The sequence below is a fragment of the Leopardus geoffroyi genome, chromosome A1, assembly GCF_018350155.1.
Source record: "Leopardus geoffroyi isolate Oge1 chromosome A1, O.geoffroyi_Oge1_pat1.0, whole genome shotgun sequence".
Taxonomy (NCBI): domain Eukaryota; kingdom Metazoa; phylum Chordata; class Mammalia; order Carnivora; family Felidae; genus Leopardus; species Leopardus geoffroyi.
In genome coordinates, this window is record NC_059326.1 from 53,480,193 (window position 1) to 53,501,187 (window position 20,995).

At 38.1% G+C, this 20,995-nt stretch overlaps 1 protein-coding gene across 1 annotated transcript in view; it reads left to right on the forward strand.

Annotated features, from left to right (window-relative positions):
* The first annotated feature begins 543 nt into the window (after positions 1–543).
* The window catches only part of NDFIP2 (Nedd4 family interacting protein 2), a 63,363-nt gene continuing 42,911 nt past the window's right edge, over positions 544–20,995 (forward strand). Inside the window, exons 1-2 of the mRNA XM_045500098.1 lie at positions 544–618; positions 706–1,092. Of these exons, the coding sequence (XP_045356054.1) occupies positions 544–618; positions 706–1,092 (462 nt within the window). The remainder of the gene's footprint in view (positions 619–705; positions 1,093–20,995) is intronic.

Below are 20,995 nucleotides of genomic sequence, written 5' to 3' on the forward strand. Positions count from 1 at the left end.
GGAGATCGCTGGGCCAGATTATGTGAGATCATAGTTTTTGGGGTATAGAAAGGTTAAAAGATACTTTACTTTGCCCCATCATACTCTTCTCCGTAGAAAAACATGCTTTGTGGCCTTTGGGAGATACTCTCACATAGTAGGTCCCGTGTGCCTAATCGGACACTAAGACTGTCTTACAATGTTGCACTCCAGGTGATTTCTTACTGTTATTTCCTTTGGCATTACTGAAGTGAGTACGATGACAAAATAGACCTATCGTACTTCCTTATTTTCTTGTATCCTTCCAGTAACCTAGGGCTCTAGAGGCCTCCTTCCTTGGCGAGACGTGAGTATGGTTGAAGAGTCCCTGTTAGATTCTTAAGTCTCATACTACCAAGAAGGGGACAAAACAGTATTTAAAAAGATATCCTTTACCTCACTAATGATTTTGAACGAGCGTTTTAGGAACGTCTTAGAGACGGATCTCCCGCATTGTCCTAGCCTGGGTGAATTATAAGAGGAAGTGTTGGGTAAACGGATGACCCATCCTGAGGTGTTCTAGGAATGCGTTCCCTTCCTCCTCGACTCCGGTGTCTGCGTGGTGTGATTGTGTACCCGCCTGCGCCGGCGCCGGAACCCGTCCAATAGAAAAGACCTATCAAGGACGGTGATTTTTTTTTTCCGTCCCTTTTGCCACCGCCCACTCCCGACAAGCAGACAACCTAGACAGTTCCCCGGACTTGTCTTACTTTTCCATTTCCTCCCACCCAGCCAGACCCCCCCGCTCGCGACGCGAACGGACGCCGGAAGACCCCACGAGCATGCGCGACCACTGCGAGCATGCTCAGTAGCTCGCGCGGCGTTCTGGAGCTTCGCCGCGCGGTGGCCGACGCGGAGGTTTCCGCGACTGCTGCGGGAGCGACAGGAAGTGAAGCGGCCCGGCCGGGCGACCGCGGCGGCAGAAACAGCAGCGGAAGGGGCGCTGCGGCCAGGACGTCGTCGACGGGGGTGGACGAGGGGTCCGAGAGCCAAGAGGACTCGCCCGCTCGGAAGCCGGATCCCGAGCCGGGCAGGATGGATCATCACCAGCCAGGGACTGGTCGTTACCAGGTGGTGAGTTCCTGCGTCCCCGCCCCGGCCTTCTGCGCTCCCCAGGACCCCAGAGCTGCCTCCCGCCGTGGACCCGGGAGTCCCCTTCCTCCGGCTAAAAACTGCCTAATTTTTCTTTTTTTTCTTCACACCTTTCCTTGTGGAACTTGTCTCTGACTCCTTCGAGACCCTTTCCTCTCAACCCAAGGCTCCTCCTGCCTCCCCATCCCTCACCCGCACCCTATATTTGGCTGTAAGATACCCTTCTCCCTCCCCCTTCCTAAAACTTCTGTTTGTTTTGCTTCTCACCTTCTTGGTCATTTCCTTATTTCCTGACCCAGTCACTTCTGAGATATTTCCAGTGGGTTGTCTGCTGGAAATGGTGCTGAGTTCACATACCTGCTGGGAAGAGGATCGCCGTCAAAAATGGAGCGGGTAGGGGGGAAGGAGATGTAAGCACGATGTAGGGTGGGATGTGGATTCGGTGAAAAATGTGGGTTGAAAAATTGTGTAACTACGGAGAATAGTGGTGCTGATCTGTGTCTTCAGCTCTAGTTAACCTTGCCATTTTGTCCTGTTCCATTTTGTTAGTATTCAGATTTTATTTCTATTCTCACTTGGGGGGGGGGGGGGAGAGGCAGGAGAGGAAACAGGTTTTGCTAGAAAAAATGCAAATCCTGTTTGAAAATTATTTTTCACTAAATACAGGGTTTTCCAGTTCAACCACACAAATCTTTGTATGTTAAATGAGTGAAAAGTGTCCCTCTACATTTTCAGTGTCAGTTTCTCTAATGTAGTTTTTCCTGTAGTCTTAATTCTGGTAGTGTCGTTGGAGATTTCTCTTCTAAACCCTCTTTAAAAAATGGGCTCAGCAATAGTTGACTGTTTGGTTGTAGCTAGGTAGCATGTTATAAACTTTCATGTGGTAATTAAACCTTTTCACTAAGGAAGAATAGGAAAGCATTAATACGTAGCATTGATGGTGCAATTAATAGTGCTGTTTGTGAAATTTTGCAGATGTAGATATATTAGTGCAGATTTCACCTCTCAAATATGTATTTGCAAATGTGAGACTTAGTTACGAACAAAGAATTCCTATCAATAAGTGCATTTTGACGAATACGAACGAAGGCTACTGAAAGATGAAATTCCAATGTATGCAGTTGTGCATTTGTCTAAGATACAAGCTCATGATGCTTCCATTTCATCTGGTTTACATCCTGTAAACCTTCAAATGATCTATGTTGAATTTTGTGAAAATTTATCTATTTTCAGAACGGTTTAGAAAATATTGCTGCCACTGTGGAAGGCATTTTTCTCTTTTCTTTTCTTTTCTTTTCTTTTCTTTTCTTTTCTTTTCAATGTTTATACTTTTGAGAGAGAGAGGGATGGAGGGAGGGAGGGGGAGGGTCAGAGAAAGCAGGAGACACAAAATCCAAAGCAGGCTCCAGGCTCTGAGCTGTCAGCACAGAGCCCGACACGGGGCTTGAACCCACAAACCATAAGATCATGACCTGAGCTGAAGCGAGATACTTAACCGACTGAGCCACCAAGGCGCACCGCTGGGTAGTTTTTTTTAAAAAAGACCTTCTTTTTGCAGATGTTAGCTAAAATAAAATGCAGAAAATATTGAGTACTCTTTCCAGTGTCTTTTTTCTAATCCCTTTCTTTTCTTATTTCTATTTGTTCCCTTAATGGCATTAGCTTTATTTGAATTCTTTCTCTTTGGGGTTTTGTGTGTCAGAATCAACTGTGTTCTCATACACAAGTCACTACTCAAAACATTTTTAACTGATGTAGCTGTGTCTTAAAATAATTTGTTACAGTTGCTTTCAGTAATTATGACTAGTTGAGATTTGACTTAATTATTACTAAAAAAATGTTTTTCTGACATCAGTGTATTGAAATTTACTTACCCAGTTTTAAGGTATTTTTTCTTTTTCTCTACAACTCCTTTTGCAACAAATGGGTATTGCATACCCGCCCCCCCCCCCCCACGCCCCCACGCCCACCTGGAGATGTGTCCTACATAAACTTTGAAATAGACTTTGAATGGGTGGAAGCATTCCTTCAGAGCAGAGGGCAAAAATTGGTTCTTGTAAAGATTCTACTCCTGGTAGGATATCAGTTGTTTTCTTTGTAAGGCAAAATGTTTGAGAATCTTAGCATAGTTTAAATTCGGATTTTAATTCCTGTTGCTTTGTAATTACATAGCTATTTCATCTGTCTAGTATAACTTTGGGTTTTATTGAGGATGGCCTGATGAATAACTATATCTAGGTATTCTGAAGAAGCAGCTGTGTTGTTGACTATTAGACTATTTGGGGACAAGTCTGCAGCTCTGGATTATATGATGAACACAACTGCTGTGTAGTTGTCTTTACTCAGTTTTTTTGAAAACTCTGGAATGATTAATAAATTATTGATCAATAAGTAATTTCAGTTGTTAAATGTTAAGAGCTAAGTAGGAGACAGGCAGATATGCTTAGGAGTACAATCGTCTGTAATGTTAATTTATCTTTTACTGATAGAGTTAAAATTTAGGTTTCCATATTGGAAAGTTAGTGGTGATGACCGTCAGAATGACTCACGACCATTAACCAGTGTACAAGTTTAATGTGGAAACAGCTTTTTCTGTGATGTCTTCTTCCCTTCCATTGTTATAGGAGTCTGAATTTTGTTAAGTAAAGCAGTGGATAATAATGTAAAGCTACAAAAAGCCTGAATTATTACCCTTCTAATTTTAGAAAAAGCTAGATATGCTATATGGTTTCCTTGGGTTACGGGATTAAGTTTTGTTTGGTAGAAAATGAGCAATGTTGCCAAACTATGTAGTTGTTTTAGCTTGGAGTTGTTAGGCCACATTCTAACTTTGATGTTTTCTATTGTAAAGGATTATGTACCTATACCAAGCTGACTACTAAGGTTTCAGAGATGTTCTGTATACAGGTTAAGTTGGCACTGTTGATTGTAGCAGTAGTTTCCCAAACTATTTTCCAGAATGATGTAATAGATGGTCTTAGAAGATTTATGGCATATATTAGCGTGTTAAAACAAATATTTGCATATTAAAACAATGAGAAATTCTGCAGTAAAGACAGTGGTTTAGATATTTAATCTAGCTCTTCCTAAATTTTGATCACAGATTTTTAAAGAAAATTTTGAGATTATATTAACATTTCCAAAATGTTAGTTTTCTGTGAACCTAATGAAGTATTCATACTGTAAAGATCTAGATACTTTGGCCTTGTATTTGGAGAATTAGAGTTGTCCTTGATAAATCAGGGAAGGGGATTAACTGTTGATGGTTAAAAAAAAAAAAACACATTTTAAAGTCATCTGGGCTTATATTTAGGTTGTGCTGCTTACAATTTGTGAGCTCTTACCTTAGTTAATTTATTTAGCATTTTGAAGCCTCAGTTTTGTCATATCAGTACCTACCTCATAAGGATTATTATGAGAATTATACGTTGTAATATACGTAAAAGATGTAATACAGAGATTGTTACGTGGTAAATATTACGAATAACAAGGTATATAAACTGTGAAGTATTATATATCAGTTTTTGTTTGTGACCACTTTTGTATTTTTTTTTATACAGCAACAGGAATATCAACTACTTTCTTGTTCATGTCAAGTACTGTGAAAAGTCTTAAGATTTGATTTTATCCTATTTACAGGCTAAGAAGTTAGTTTGTTAATGTTTCATGGTTACTAGCAGAAAACAGGAGACTCCCAGATGAGAAACAAATAGCATTCTTACTCATAGCACAGCGAGCTGCATGAACGTCAACATATTTGGGTACATTTTCCTTGCACCCACATCCCATTATGGTGATGGGTCTAGATAGATGCACTTGGTGGGTCACAGCACAGGAACTCAGGACCAGGGCTCTAGCACTTTAGCAAGCAACAACATTGTAGCAAGCAACAAACAAGCTAGTTAACCTCTCCCTAGGAGTAGAGTTATGTGCTGTGGTAACCTTGACCTTCTTTGTTGCCTAGGTGACTTATTACAAGAATCCACTCAGTACCAGGAAATAGATTAAGTTTTGCAGACTTTAACACTCAGCAAGAATGTGCACAGACACTTAGGCCCATGGCAGACTGCCATACCCAATAAATAGTACATGTTCTGGGTGAGATAATAGATGGGAATTTTTAGGTGTAGTCATTTACTTTTGTTTTCCATGTTAAGGAAATATTGCAGTCTTTTACCCTATGTTGCTGTCTAGTTTTGCCTTCTTTTCTTGGCCCACCTCTGTTCCTTTGATCCTTAATTGTTTGTTTCCTTTGAATTTATCAGGATTCTTTGGTTTATATTCTTACCACACCACTTTTACATCATCAGAGTTGCCCATTGCTTAATCCAATAGATACTTTTCAGTTCTCATCTTACTTGATTTCTGTTACATTGACCCTGGGAACCTTCTTATTCCTGAGAGGAAGACACTTTCTACTCTTTACTTCTCTGACTTCTCTTTGTAACTCATTTTGTACTTACTCCTTAAATGTTAATACTTTCTAAGGCATCAGCTATTGTAATAGCTTACTTACTACTTTCTTCCTTCATCCAACCATTCTTCAGCATGTCTTTTGCACTGTGTGAGTCCTATTTGTAGAACCTAAATTTTATTTTCATTTCTCTGCTCAAAAATCTTCAGTGGCCTCTTAATTGAATGACCTGTTCCCCACATTTAATATTAAAACTTTAAAATACATATATAGAAATGTTGAAAAATTATATTGTTAACCCCCATATACCGAATACCAATTGTAGGATCTACAGTTGCCAGCAGTTAATTTTTTGTGTTGTATACCTGTCAGTCCATCTTCTTCTTATTTTTTGATGCTTTCAAAGTTGCAGATACCTTGCAGTGTACCTCACTGCAAACCACATGCTTATCATTAGCCTAGAGTTTGATATTTCATGGTTCTCTTTCTTTGAGGTTAAAATTAACATAGAGTGAAATGCATAAATCTTATGTGCTTTATTGGATGAGTTGTGACAAATGCATACACCTGGTAACTCAAGTCACTTTCAAAATATAGAGCAGGGATCAGCAAACTATGTTCCAAGTACTGTTTTGTAAATAAAGTTTTATGGTAACAGCCATGTCTATTCATTTACAATGGCAGAATTGAATATTTGAAACAGGGCTACTGAAGTATTTATTATTCTGCCCTTCATAGAAAATGTTTATTGACCCCCTGATAGAAAACATTACTATTACCCTAGAAAGTTCCTTCATGACTCTTCCCTGTTGATTCCTATTCTCTAGTTGATCGCTGTTCTGATTTTTTTGACTTCAAATTAGTTTTGCTTATTCTAGAATCATATAGCATATAGTCAGCAAAACTTCTTTCACTCTCTATGGAGTTTTGGAGATTGATTTGTGTTATTGTGTATATCAGTAACTCATCCTTTTTATTGGGGAATAGTTTTTCATTGTATAAATTGAATGAATACACTAAAGTTTGTTCATCCATTGCTCTGTTGATGGACATTTGGGTTTACAGTTTTTGGCTATTATGAATAAAGCTGGTAGGAATTTTGTACAAATCTTTTTATGGACATATGTCTTCATTTCTCTTGGGTGGAATTACTGAGTAATAGGGTAGGTGTATGTTTACTTTTATAAGAAACCATCAGATTTTTTTGAGTAGTTGTACTATCTTACACTTCTACCAACAATGTATGAAATTTTGGTTGCTCCACCAACTTCCAAAATTTTGGTGTTGTCAGTCTTTTTAATTTTAGCCATTCTGGTTGACTGATTGGAATTTTGAAGTATAAATTTTTGTTTTTAATGTACAGACAGAATGGATGGGTCTTCCCATATCTGTACAATGCAATATCTTAGCAGTTCCCCCTCTTAATTTTTATTATTAGTTCTGTAGCCATAATGTATTCTCTCTTTTACTTCCTTAGTTCTACATGTTTGTTTATCGTCTGACATTCTGTACCACACCCCTCTGATTTGTTTGCCTCGTAAAATACTGTTCTTAAATGTGAAAACTATGAAACCATAATTGAAAGGTAGGGCAAGTTACTTGTGTCTGTCATCTACATCAAGGCAGAGGAAAGTTGAGAATCACAGTATAGTTATAATGAATCACGTTGTTGTATGTTTTTCTGCTTTCTAGACTGGTGTATTTCAGAGGTGCATCAGGGTTCCTGTGAATGTCTGATTTTTATCTCTTTAAAATAGGTTTTAAACTTATAAAAACTGTAATTAAGGAAATTCGCACTCAAATGTATTTTATATCACGTTTCTATAGCTTGAAGATTAGTATTACGTTATTGTGTGTTGTCAGGGTAATTTGTTTTTGAATGGAGGGCATAATTAGTTTCTTTGGCTATTTCTGTGCTTGTAGTGATATTTACTGTAAGTGGGTTACTGATTTGATTAGAGCAGCTCTTTTTTTTTTTTTTTTTCATTGTACAAATGAACAAGAAACAACAAGTTTTGGTGAGGACGTGGAGAAACAGGAACCCTCGTGCACCGTTGGTGGGAATGCAAACTGATGCAGTCAGTGGAAAACATTATGATAATTCCTCAGAAAGTTTAAATAGAACTATCGTACAATTCAGTAATCACACTACTAGGTGTTTATCCTCAAAATACGAAACACTACTTCAGAGGGATGCATGAGTCCCTATGCTTATTGCAGCATTATTTACAGTGGTCAAGTTATGGAAGCAGCCCAAGTGTCCATCGATCGATGAATGGATACAGAAGATGTGGGATGTGTGCGCGCGCGTGTGTGTGTGTGTGTGTGTGTGTGTGTGTGTGTTCATGTAAATATAAATCAGCCATAAGAAAGAATGAAATATTGCTATTTGCAATAACATGGATGGAGTTAGTATAATGCCAAATGAAATAAGTCAGAGAAAGACAAATACCATATGATTTCACTCATGTGGAATTTAAGAAACAAAACAAACACACAAAAGAAAAAAAAGACAAACCAAGAATTAGATTCTTAACTATAAAGAGTAAGCTGATAGATAGTTACTAGAGGGAGGTGGGGGGGGGGGGGTGAAATAGCTGATAGGGATTAAAGAGTATACTTATGATGAGTACTGAGTAATGTATAGAATTGTTGAATCACTATATTGTACATCTGAAACTAATATAACACTGTAAGTTAACTGTACTGGAACTTAAAAAGCTTAAAATACTCTATTAAAAAATTATACAAATGAGTATGCTGTATTAGCACACCTAATTGGAGGTTGAATCAAATGCTAGTCATTAATTAGGGCGTATTTGTTCATTACATGAGCTAGTAATTGTAAATGATTTGTGCAGTAATAAGTAAATGCATTGGAATTATATCATGAAAATATCACATTGTAGCTTATATGCTTATTTTATGTTTTGAGTACCTCTTGTCAGATTTACACTTAAGGTATGGGAACAGTGTTAGATATCATTATTGATTATGAAAAAGAGGTCCCATAACTTATTTATTCAATATATAATTTATGAAGTATCTTTGCCAAATTCTTTTTTAAGTGCTGGTGAACAAGACAGTTAAGTTCTTGTCCTATGGCTTATACTTTGGTGGAGGAGGTAGAACTAGGTAGTTTAAAGAAAATGAAACAGGCTTGTGGGATAAATAATACATTTCATCAATACTAAAATAGCAGTAAGAGAACAGTAATGACTTTGCATTATGTCAGGAATATGCTGAGAACTCTGCCAAGTGCTTTATGCATATGAGCACGTTTAATCCTTGGACCACTTCTATGAAATAATGTCATGATCCTCACTTTGCAGATGAGAAAAAATGAGACATAAAGAGGTTAAATAATAGGCCCAACTGTGATAGATCTTGTATTCAGATATAGTTTTAGTTTTTTTTTTTTTTAAATGTTTATTTTTGAGAGAGAGAGAGAGAGAGAGAGAGAGAGAGTGAGTGTGAGCAGGGGAGGAGCAGAGAGAGGGAGACACAGAATCTGAAGCAGGCTCCAGGCTCTGAGCTGTCAGTACAGAGCCCAGTGCGGGGCTCGAACCCATTGACTACGAACGAGATCATGACCTGAGGCTGAAGTTGGACACTTAACCTACTGAGTCACCCAGGTGCCCCTGTTTTAGTTTGATATTACTTTGTAGCAAACTACTCCATACACAAGCATTTTATTATGTTTCAGGATCCCATGGGTTGGTTCTTACCAACAGAGTGGTTTTTCTGCTCCATGCGATGTTAGCAGGGTCTGCAGCCATTTTGTGGCTTATTTGGATTGAACACTCACTTGGCTAGCAGTTGATGCTGACTATTGATTGGGAGCCCAGCTGACACTGTTGACTGACTCATTTCAGTTCTCTTGTGTGTTAAAAGTTAAAGCAGTCCTAGGTCCAGCCCAGATTCAAAGGGAGAGGAAATGAATTCCATCTTTCAGTGAAGAGAGGCATGCATGTACATGGTGGTAATAAATTAGTAGTGACCATCTTTGGAGATGTCACACCAGTTGGTTTGACCCCTTGGTTGATTGGAATCAGGATAATAGAGAACTGTATCCATTCTGAAGGTATGACAGTTAGGATGAGACTTGATTGAACTGTTGTAGTTGGTGAGTATTTCAGGTGTGGTAGTGGCCTATGGTGGAAATGAATTTATTTAAGAAATGTGAAGAAAACTGTGGTAGAGCAAGATGAAGGGAGTTGGCTCATAGTGTAATGGGACAAACCATAGTAATTTTATGAATTTGAAGAATGGAACTTTCACTTACAACTTCAGTTTATAATTTTTGTTTTATGAAAACAGTGAAATCTAGCTACATAATTTGCAAGGTCCAATGCCAAATGAAAATGTGGTGTCCTGCCTTGGGGCAGTCCCTTTCTGTAGGTCTGCTGTCTCAACCCACAGCAGATGGACAACTCCCAATGGATTGCATCCTCCATGCTAGGACTTGCTTCATACATGAATCAGCAATAGGAGAAGACCTTGCTGGTTTGCCTGTGAATGTGTCATGGTGATACCAGCCTGGGATGGGGTCTTATCTACTTCGCCCCTCTACTAATGGGGCAAAGGTGGGGAGATCAAGCTGAGCCAGAGAGTTCAGCTGACTGAGAATTCTTCCTTGGGAGGCGGGCTGCTTATGAACCAAGGTTCTAAGCCCCTGGCACATGGTCTGTTGTCCCTTTGGAGTTCACTTATAAAACAGAAGACCATGGGGGAGGGGAAGGGGGGGAAAAAAGTTGCAGAGAGGGAAGGAGGCAAACCATAAGAGACTCTTAAAAACTAAGAATAAACTGAGGGTTGATGGGGGGTGGGAGGGAGGGGAAAGTGGGTGATGGGCATTGAGGAGGGCATCTGTTGGGATGAGCACTGGGTGTTGTATGGAAACCAATTTGACAATAAATTTCGTATTTAAAAAAAAACTCAGATTCAAAGATAAAATTATTAAGAATTTTAAGACGGTGACCACAAAGCATTAAACCCCTTTTTGAGGCAGGATTCTGTGTGACTACACTGGTCATGTGCTCATGAAGATGTCCCTGAAAGTGGTCTTACTATGAAGGGGTGGTGATGATGATGATGATTATGATGATGATCTAGACCAGGTGTTGTCAAACTTTCTGTAAAGGGCCGAGTAGTGAATATTTTAGGCTTTCCAGGGTAACATGGTCTCTGTCATAACTTCTCCAATCTGCCGTTGTAGTGCAAAAGTATCCATACTTAATATGTAAACAAATTGATGTGGCTCAAAAGCAGTGGGCTGGATTAGGCCTGCTGGCTGTAATTTGTCCACCCCTGTTGTAAATGATTTGGGAATGTACCTCAATCAGTCCTGAATTTGGGGCCCTTTGCCAGATGCTTTTGCCAAATTATTTATTTCACCCAGTCTCCAAAACAAACCCTTAGGAATGTGGTAAGGTTGTTTTGTGTCACTTACTTGTAATCAGGCAGCTACCTAGTCTGTCACTAGAATGGGGGTAGAGATGAATGGATAGTGGAATAGAGTATAACATTTTTCTGTGAGAATGGCAAAGACAGGTTTCTCATGTCTGGTAGAATCTTCATTCTGTTGGAGTGGTCACGTCATTGAAGCCATTCTTCGCCCTCTTATTTGAAATAACTACACTTTCTTTACAGTACTCCTAATTCCACTTTCTCAGTTTTTCCCATAGTACTTATCACCAACTGATACTCTAAATATTTTGCATATTTAATTCCTACCTCCTCCTTTCACCACAGGTGTAATCTTCATAAGGACAGGGATTTTGTCTGTTTAGTTCACTGCTGTATCTTTCAATACCTCGTATATGGGAGGCCCTTAGAAGTATTTGATGAGAACGAATAAACAAATGATCCTAGCTCCAGACCAATTTCGTACACTCAAAACCTTGCTTATGTTATTTTATTCTATTTTTATATTTGTTTTTCATTGTTACTGACACTTTGGATCTCTAAGGTTGTTGTTGTGGTGGTGTGTGTTTATGTTACCTTCCAACTTAACATGTATTGCCTTGTCTTTCTGCGTATACATGATTGACACCCCCTAGAGTTGTTTATTAACCCATGAAGCCATTTGCAGTGGCCCGGCTTAGTATCTTCATTAACTATGGAGCTGTGAGTACTCCTTTGGTTTTCTCATCTGTTTTATATTGGTTACTTAACGACTGTTTTCTTTTTATTCTTTCCTTAATGTCAGACTTACATTCTAAAACATTGTCTGATTATGTGTGTATTAATAATATTTCAGAATTTTGTATATATTTTATGTTTATAGGCCTGACTTAAGTTTAAATAACTATAGAATACATTCTATTCTGCTGATGTTTATTAAATGTAAATTTACTGACAAGATCCTTGTAATTTGGACTAGCCTACCTAGCATGTGATCATAATCCATCCTGTGTCTGTGTTTTCATGTCTTGTTGTTATGGTTTCTTCCAGAGTTTGATTACATAGCTGGAATTAAGGTGTGGATAAAATTCTTGTTAAAGACATGCCAAATGCAAGTTGGGAAATGCTGCAGTAGTCTAAGATTTACTATCAGATTATTTCAACTTGCTTTTAAGATTTGTTTGAACATGAACAATTTAATATTTTAAAGTTAGGAATGTGCTGTCGTTTAGTTTGTGATGTTTCTCCAGAATTACCAGTTACATTATATAAGAGAGTGCTGTTTAGCATAGGCTTTGAAAATCAGGAAATAAACTGGGTGGTTTTACCTCTTTACTAATTTTGAGGTGCTTAGGACTTGTAGACTTTAGATGTTGGACTGAAGAAATCCAGTAGTGACAGTTTTTATAGAACATCGTTCTCACTTAGAGCTTTCATTTATATCAGGGTGACTTCTGTGTGATTTCCCCAAAAGAGGAAGGGCCTTGAAATAAATCTTGACCCTTTTTGAGTTTTTGTTTAGAGAACAACATGAGCCTCTGCTTGATTTGTTATTGCGCTGTGCACTAAGGATATTTTGAACTCTTTTTACTTTTGTTCTCTTGCTCTGCTCCTCTCTAACCACCACTCCGAAGCATGCTCTCTTGCTTTTTGGCTTTTGAACATATTATCCCCCCTTTTTCTTATGTCCCTCCTTCCTCAGGATTAATTTCTGTTCTTTATTCAGATCTGTTTAGATGTGCTTTCCTCCAGAAAATCTCTCACTGTCTGCTTCCTCCCTCCCCCATTTCCCACCCTTTACTACCAAGTTCTGTGTGTTATTTTAATACTGTGCATGGATCCCTATCATAGTTCTTGTTCTTTGGTATGTATTTTGTAAACCCAATGGGAAGTAAAGCTTAGGTCTGTCTTGTTTGTGATAGTATATATCATAGTTCTGAACCCATTATAGATGCATAGTGCATACTTATTGAAGAAATAGATCAGGTCTTTCTGAATGATTTCAGGTGTATGCATGAGTTACTGGTGTATTATCTTTTATTTGTAAAGTGAACAGTTTTCGAAAGTTACGACCAAAAAACCCAACAACGATGTTTTGCCTAGCCTATACAATGTTGATATTCTTGATGTCCATAATTAGGGTAGGTACTTTCTTTTAGAATAGTGCTGAGGAATCTGTTTAGATGAATTCTGCAATTTTTACATAATTCTTCATCTGACTGGTGGCTTGTATTTGCAAGATAGTGAACCATGGTTAGGTTATTTGATCTACTTATGGGAAGAAGGAGAATAAACTGTTTCCATTTATTGTGGAAGTTAGCTAGTGATCATTTTCTTCAATCTTCTCATTTTATAGATTAACTGAAGGAGGAGGGTCTGTTCCAGGTTGTGCAGCAAAGGTGGGAGGACAGATGTTACTTTATTACTTGCAAACATATCAGTTAAGTTAAAATATATTACATTTTATAATATATGTTACAGTAGTAGATATTAATATTAATGTCAAATACTGAGAAATAGTCCCCTTTTCCATTCTTTGTCCTCTAAGCCTTTCTCCTCAAAAAAAAATAATAATCTTTTTTAGCTGCTTTAACTCTGCATTTTTAACATATAATATGTATATTCATTTACTTATTAATTCTACAGTTGATCCTTGGACAACGTAGGTATAACTTGATGTTACATGTATTATATACTGTATTCTTATAATAAAGTGTGCTAGAGAAAAGAAAATCTTTTTTTATTAACTTATTTATTTTTATTAGAAAGTGCACAAATGGGGGAAAGGAGAGAGAGGCAGAAGGAGAGCTAGAGGGAGTTGGGGGGAGAAAGAGAGAGAGGGAGAGAGACAGAGAGAAAATCTTACGCAGGCTCCATGCTCTGCGCATAGCCCAACATGGGGTTTGATCCCATGACCCTGGAATCATGACCTGAGCTAAAATCAAGAGTTAGACGCTTAACTGACTGAGCCACCCAGGCGCCCCTCATTATAATTTTCTTAAGATTTTCTTTCCTCGGGGCACCTGGGTCCCTCAGTTGGGAGTGTCTGACTCTTGATTTCAACTCAGGTCATGATCTCGTGGTTGTGAGATTGAGCCCTGCATGGGGCTCCGTGCTGGGTGCGAGCCTCCTTAAGATTCTTTCTCTCCCTCCATCTCTCTCAAAAACAAAACAAAACAAAACCCAAGAAAGTTATAATGGAAATACAATTACAGTACTGTATTTATTGAAAAAAAAATCCGCATGTAAGTGGACCCACACAGTTCAAACCCATGTTGTTAAAGGGTCAACAGTATTTTCTTACATGTCCTGCTTTCCCCTTTCAGATCAAGATCTTTGTAGTCTCACCTCTAGCATCCAAATCTTGGCTCCTCTCTATAGGCACTGTAACCTTGGGCCAGTTACTTAACCTCTCTATGCTATAACTTCCTCATCTATAAAGTAAGGGCAGTACAAATGCAGGACCTACTTCATAAGATTATTGTGAGGATTAAATATATGGAAGGTACCTAATTTTTAAATCAGTAATAGTGTTTACATTTTATGACATGAAAATATTGTTCGCTACTGAGTCAGGTGGTGTATTTTGTGGAACTTTTTAATATTTTTAATAGAGTTGCCTAATTTTTATTTCTTTATTTTTCTCTGTATCTGGGTTAATTCTTTGCATACCCAATGGTGGTTTTTCAGAATTTGGTCTTTAGCTGTATTCTTTGTATCAGATAATTATTATTTTGTTCTTTGAAGATAGTCTTCCTAGAGCCCTTCTTCCTCCTTTTTCCATTTGTACTGTTTGTTTTCTAGGCTTAGTACAGAGCTATCATACTGAGACTTCTTTGTGTAATACTTTGCTATGTTGGATCCTGTTTCTTGAATTACAAGTCTTACTCTGATTTTGATTTATTCTTTTATTTCATTGTGACATGTTTTCTGGTAGGTTCCTAAGAAAAGATGCTTGGAGGTAAAATTCACTCAAAAATTTTGTTGCTGTTTTTTTTCCTGTTTTTCTGCTCAGATTCTCTGTCATTTCATTGATTTCAAGGTAATTTTGCTTTACTTCCTGGAGCATAATTATAATAGGTGCTTTAAAATGCCTGCAGGGTAATTATAATCTGAGTCATCTTGGAATTGGCATCTCTTGATTGCCCTTTTCCTGGAGAATGTTTTATATTTTCTAGTATTTTTTATTTCTAGTAATTTTGGATTTTATCCTGGATCTTCTGAGTTTTGCTGTGGTCCTCTGGAGAATATAGCTGTTTTGTTTTAAGAGCCATCCTCTCAGCTTTAGATTTTAAGTACTGCTTCACACTATGTGTGCAGTGGTTCAAATATGATATTAAATTTTAGGCCTTTACTAATCTATTTTGGGTTAGTCTTACACCTACATGGTTCCAAAGGTAGTGATGTTTCTGTACTTTCTGGCCGGTTTGGCTGCATTCCATGCTTCTTTTGGCCAGGAATAGGATTTCTATTGGGGTTTTAGTAGCCCAAGCCACAGTGGTTTTCCACAACTGTGGTTCTACCTCAGAGCAAAGCTGCAAAAAGAAATAAAAGGTGGGTTGTGGTGGGGTGCTGGTATTTTGTGCAGGTTGTTTCATTAAGTTTTAACTTTCCTCTACATCCCTATTTTCTTTAGTGTTCAGAGTGCTCAGGCAGTTGGGTTGCTTTGTATGTTGTCCCAAGTTTTTAGTTGCTATCAGTGGGAGGGTTTGACTTTAGGGGGCCTATACTGCCATGCTGGAACTAGATCCAACTGTAGATTAGTGAGATTTTTTATTTTCTATTCCCTACGTTAACTTTCTTTTTAATATTTTTGTTTTGTTTTTATTTCATGTTGGAGACTGTCTTTAAGTTGGGTACTCCTCTAAAGGAGATATTTTTCTAAAAAGATTTGTGTTTTATAAGATGTGTTTATGTGTTCTTGACTTACATAGGTGGGCTTCAGTGTTGTATTATTTCTTGGTGAACCAACCAAGAATTAACAAATGTTAGTGTCTGCAGTTTAGTTAGGAAGCTATGGCAATAGTTTAGGTAAGAGATAGTGGTGGCTTGGATTAGAGGAGTGGCACTGAAGGGAAGTAGATGGGTGGATTCAAAGATGGGGTGTGTGTGAGTGTGTGTGTGTGTGTGTGTGTGTGTGTGTGTGTACGTACTTGAATCAGCATAAGAAGTACTCAAAAAGGTCATTTTGTGGCAGAATGGATTAGCACCCCTGATTTTTTTATTGGAGGCATTTTGAAATAGAAAGAGTCTGAATTTAGAGACAGTACAACCTGTATTTGAATCTTGGATTCTGCTTCTAACTAGGTGTGTCAGTTCAATTCATACTTGTTCCACCGTGCTCATTTTACTCAGCCATACTCAGAGGGTTATCATAGAGACAAAAGTGGGTGATACATGTAAAGTGGCTTTGTCTTGTTTTGTTGTTTTTTTTTTTTCAACGTTTATTTATTTTTGGGACAGAGAGAGACAGAGTATGAACGGGGGAGGGGCAGAGAGAGAGGGAGACACAGAATCGGAAACAGGCTCCAGGCTTTGAGCCATCAGCCCAGAGCCCGACGCGGGGCTCGAACTCACGGACCGCGAGATCCGTGACCTGGCTGAAGTCGGACGCTTAACCGACTGCGCCACCCAGGCGCCCCTGTCTTGTTTTTTTAAACTAACATTTATTGGAGTTTTACTGTGTCAGGCATTATTCGAAGTGTTTACAGGTGTTAATTTTATAATTCTTATAGAAACCCTGTGAGTAACCATTTTGTGTTTAAGATGATGAAACTGAAGCCCAGGTAGATCACAAGAATTAGTAAGTGCTGGAGCCTAGATTTGAATCTAGAAAAGTTGATTCCAACCCCGTTGTATTTAAACCCAGTATGCTTCTTATTCTTAGCCCAATTCAGGTGATTGAGGATGGGCTCAGAACTGTTTGTGCTAGTATTTTATTTCATTTGTCTATACGTAATATATGCCTACACAGTGTTATTCATTGACTCTAGTTCAAAGCAAAATTACTGTATAATGAAATATGTACTTTCAAGTCTTTCACTGTTTTACTTACGCTAACTAAAGATTTCTTTTGAAAACAAAATTCAGTTTTGCAGAGAGTAAAGCATTTAGATTACCAGGTTTCCCCCTCCCTCACCCCCCCGAAAAACCTATTTGGTAAATTTGTTTTATTATGTGTGCTGAGATTTGCTGACAGTTGGAATTTGAGTAACATAGAGAACCACCTACTCAGCTTCTCTCTGGGAAGTAATTTTGCTCTGGTTTCTTCAGAGGCGCAAGTTATAACATGTTTTTGTCTTGTGCATCTTTGCTCCTAGGGCAAATCAATACAGTAATGGAATTCACGTGTGTAAATTTTTATTAGAAAATGCCAGCGGTCACATCAAGTTGTGTGGAAAACCTAGGCATAATGGTGTTTCTGTATTGACCATGCCTTTAGAAATGTGGCAATATAGTGATCACTATAGCATGAGAGTAACTAATATTTATATGGGAATAAAATACATAGTGTGAGTCAGTGTAGAAACACATGATTTTTTGAAAGGAACAGAGAGAATGTGTGTGTGTTTGGCTTCTGATATTGTGAAGTTACTGAGATTATGTATTTGATTTATCAGCCAACTTTTGAAGGTTTGCTTTTGCATGTGACACTGATGGATGAGTCCTTTGACTTTTGCCTGTAGTGGCATCTTGGCATTTGCTATCCTTCCTGGATGAATCATTAACAGCTTTTCTCATAATTGTTATTACTGTATTTAGTTTTGCTTGAGGATTCTGTTCGTAGCTTCTCTGTGTTTGCTGAGGGAAAATTGATGTTTCAGGCCTGGGTCCTTGTTGGTCTTGGCTCTCTGGTTTATCTGTGATAGACGATACAGACTTTTATTTTCCTTTATTCTCTCTGTTGTAGCCCTAGTTATACTGTATCATGGCCTTGCCTAGAGCTCCTAGTTGTTAGAAGCTAGAAGTTCTAGGGATTGATGGGTTGGAATTTATACCCATTTCTTGCACCCAGTCTGGTACCTAGAACATATTAGGCACTTAGTAGATGTTAGATAACTGACTACTGAATGAAAATGAATGATTCACAGAAAGAAGATGAAGCCCAAAGACCAGTGAAGATTATGCAGTTAGGAGGGGTAGAAAATTTAGATCTTCTGATACCAGGTTATCTTCTTTTCTAGTTTATTCATTAGCAGCTACGCAGCCATCTAAGAGAATGTAAAATCAGAAGACAGTACACTGTGCTATTTTTTTAAATGATGAATGCTTGTAATAGCAACTTCAGCATTGTTACATGGGGTTAGTTGCTTATGCCCTTGGTAAATGAAACTAAATCATATCAATTACACACTATCCAGCTTCAGTCCAGTCTGTGTCTTCGAGGCAGTCTCCACAGCTCTTGATTCAGTTTTAGCTAAGACTTTTTAAAGTTGGCAGAGTAAAATAAGGACCCCTACAAAAGAAACAAAATGAGTAGTCAGAGGTAGGAGGAAAACCAGAAGGAAATAGTTCTGTGGAGGCTAAAGAAAAACCAATTAGAAGTACACTCAATCGAGTTGAATGTATTAAAGATTTTCTTACAATGAGGACTGAAAAAAAGGCTTTTGGATTTAACAATTAGGAGGTAGGTGTTCCTAGCAAGAGCTCTTTGAGTGAAAGCCAGTTGGTGATGGATTGAGAGGAAATGAGAATTAGAAGTGCACAGAGTAAGAATAGATCTCTGTCTGTCTGTCTCTCTCTCTCTCTCTCTCTCTCTCTCTCTCTCTCGGGTGTTTGTCACTGAAGGAAGGAAAGAAAGGCAAGATGGAAATAGTTCAAAAAGCACAGGGGAAAAAAAAAACTTTATTTTTAGCTGATGGCAGTTTTTCTCTTTTAACTATGGCATGAATAGAATATACATGTGGGTAGAGAGGCAGAAATTAGTGGAGAAAGGAAGGAGAGACATAATTTAAAGAGAAAATGATGCTTTGGGAGGCAGGATTTTCTCTGTGCAGTTGTCTGGCATTTAGGAGTAAAGAATATGTTAGGATGGATGCCATAATGCTAAATTTAGAGATGCAGGGGAGAGAAGTTGAAGGAATTTTTGCTTGAAAACCTGTTTTCCTCTGTGAAGCAGGAAGCAAAGATTTTGACTGAGCTCCACGGTCGGAAGTGGAGGATAGGAGGTTGACAGAGCTGAAACTCCTGTCGTGGTGAGGGCTATTCTGATGGCCCTGCTGAGATGAGAAACTAAATTTGCGTGGCACAATTGTGTGATTTGTTTTCCTCTTTCTACCTGGAGAATAGCAAAGAGACTCATTCCAGATTGGATCTCAGTAGTGTACATGTAGCAGAGGATATAGGAGCTAGAAAATTGAGTGTGTCATGTAAATTTTTCACTTTATAATCCTGGCTGCATAGGATAGAAAGTAAAACCAAGTGGCAGTGAATGGAGGGCCCAAAGAGTAGACTTAGTGGAAGTAAGGAAGTGAGAAAGGCAAATGCCAGGAGTTTGTGAACCAAGTACTAGATGTAGAAATCTTTTTTATAGAAGCAGGAATAGATGACTGTCAGGTCAGGAAAAGTGGTGAACTGAGGTAGTCTTGGATAACTCAACTCTGAATATCATCACTTCCTGTTTTATAGCTGGGGTGTTAAGTTGGTTTAGTGATCCTGTAACATAGTAGGACTTAAGGCAGAGGGGATGTTGGGGGTAGAGAGCTGGCTTGTAAGGCTTAACTGGGGAATGATTTTTGACCCTTGTGAATAGTAATAATAAGATGTAAGTGGGTCTAACAAGCTGTATAGATAGTGTAAACTTTAAGAGAGCCTCTTGATCTAGATCTGGCAATATCCAAGAAAATGTTCCTTTTCTTCTTGTTCCCGGATAAGGGGGAGCTGTGGGAGGATTGACATATTTGTTTGAGAGGCCTTTGAGGGTTGTAATGCCATCCGGGGAAGTTGGATTTTGATTAAATGTGGAGAAACCATTTTCTAAAGTGACTGAAGGTGTGGAGGTTTTTCATGATCTTATAGGATTTCTAATGCTGGAATGGAAATTGTTAGAAGCCAGATTATAGAGTTTAAGTTAATCTGTTGGTTTTTGTACAACATATTGTTCTATTTTCTTATTGTATAGCATTTTGTTTTTTAACTTTTATTTTATTTTATTTATTTTTTTATTTTATTTTTTTTTTTAACATTTATTTATTTTTGAGACAGAGAGAGACTGAGCATGAACGGGGGAGGGTCAGAGAGAGGGAGACACAGAATCCGAAACAGGCTCCGGGCTCTGAGCTGTCAGCACAGGGGCCCGATGCGGGGCTCGAACTCACGGACCGCGAGATCGTGACCTGAGCCGAAGTCGGCGCTCAACCGACTGAGCCACCCAGGCGCCCCTTTAACTTTTATTTTAAAATAATTTTAGACTTATAAAAAGTGTGGAAAAAGATTCCAAAGAATCCTGTATAGCATGTATACGGTTTCTTCAGATGTTGATTTTTTATTATATTTGCTTTGTGATATTCCCATTACATTGTATGTATATATACAAACATACACTGTTTCCCCCCCGCCCCCCCAAGCATTTTTGAAAGTAAATAGCAGACATGCTGTACTTTTACATCTAAATATCTCCGTGTATATTTTGTAAAATCAAAGGCATTGTCTTATAAACTTATAGTGCAAATTATCAAAATCAGTAGCATTGATGTAATAATATAATCTGCAAACTTCACTAGTTTCCCTAAGATCTTTTATAGCAAAAGAAAATATTTTTTATAATATCAGGATGTAGCTCTTTATTAAATATTGTGCTTCTGTTAGTCTCTTTTAATCTGGAACAGTTGTCTAATTTTTTAAGTCTTTCATGACAATGTTTTGGAAAGATTCACATCTGCTATTTTGTAGTATACTCCACAAATGTCCATTTTTTTCCTAACAATACTTTCACTAACTGGCTTTAGAATTTACTGGTTATTATTGCCTGAAATAGTTATACCTATGGTAGTCGTCATGGTAATTTTCTAGTCCTTTCATTTCTTCTACATTTATTTAGAGTTGTACAAGGAAACATTTCCTTGC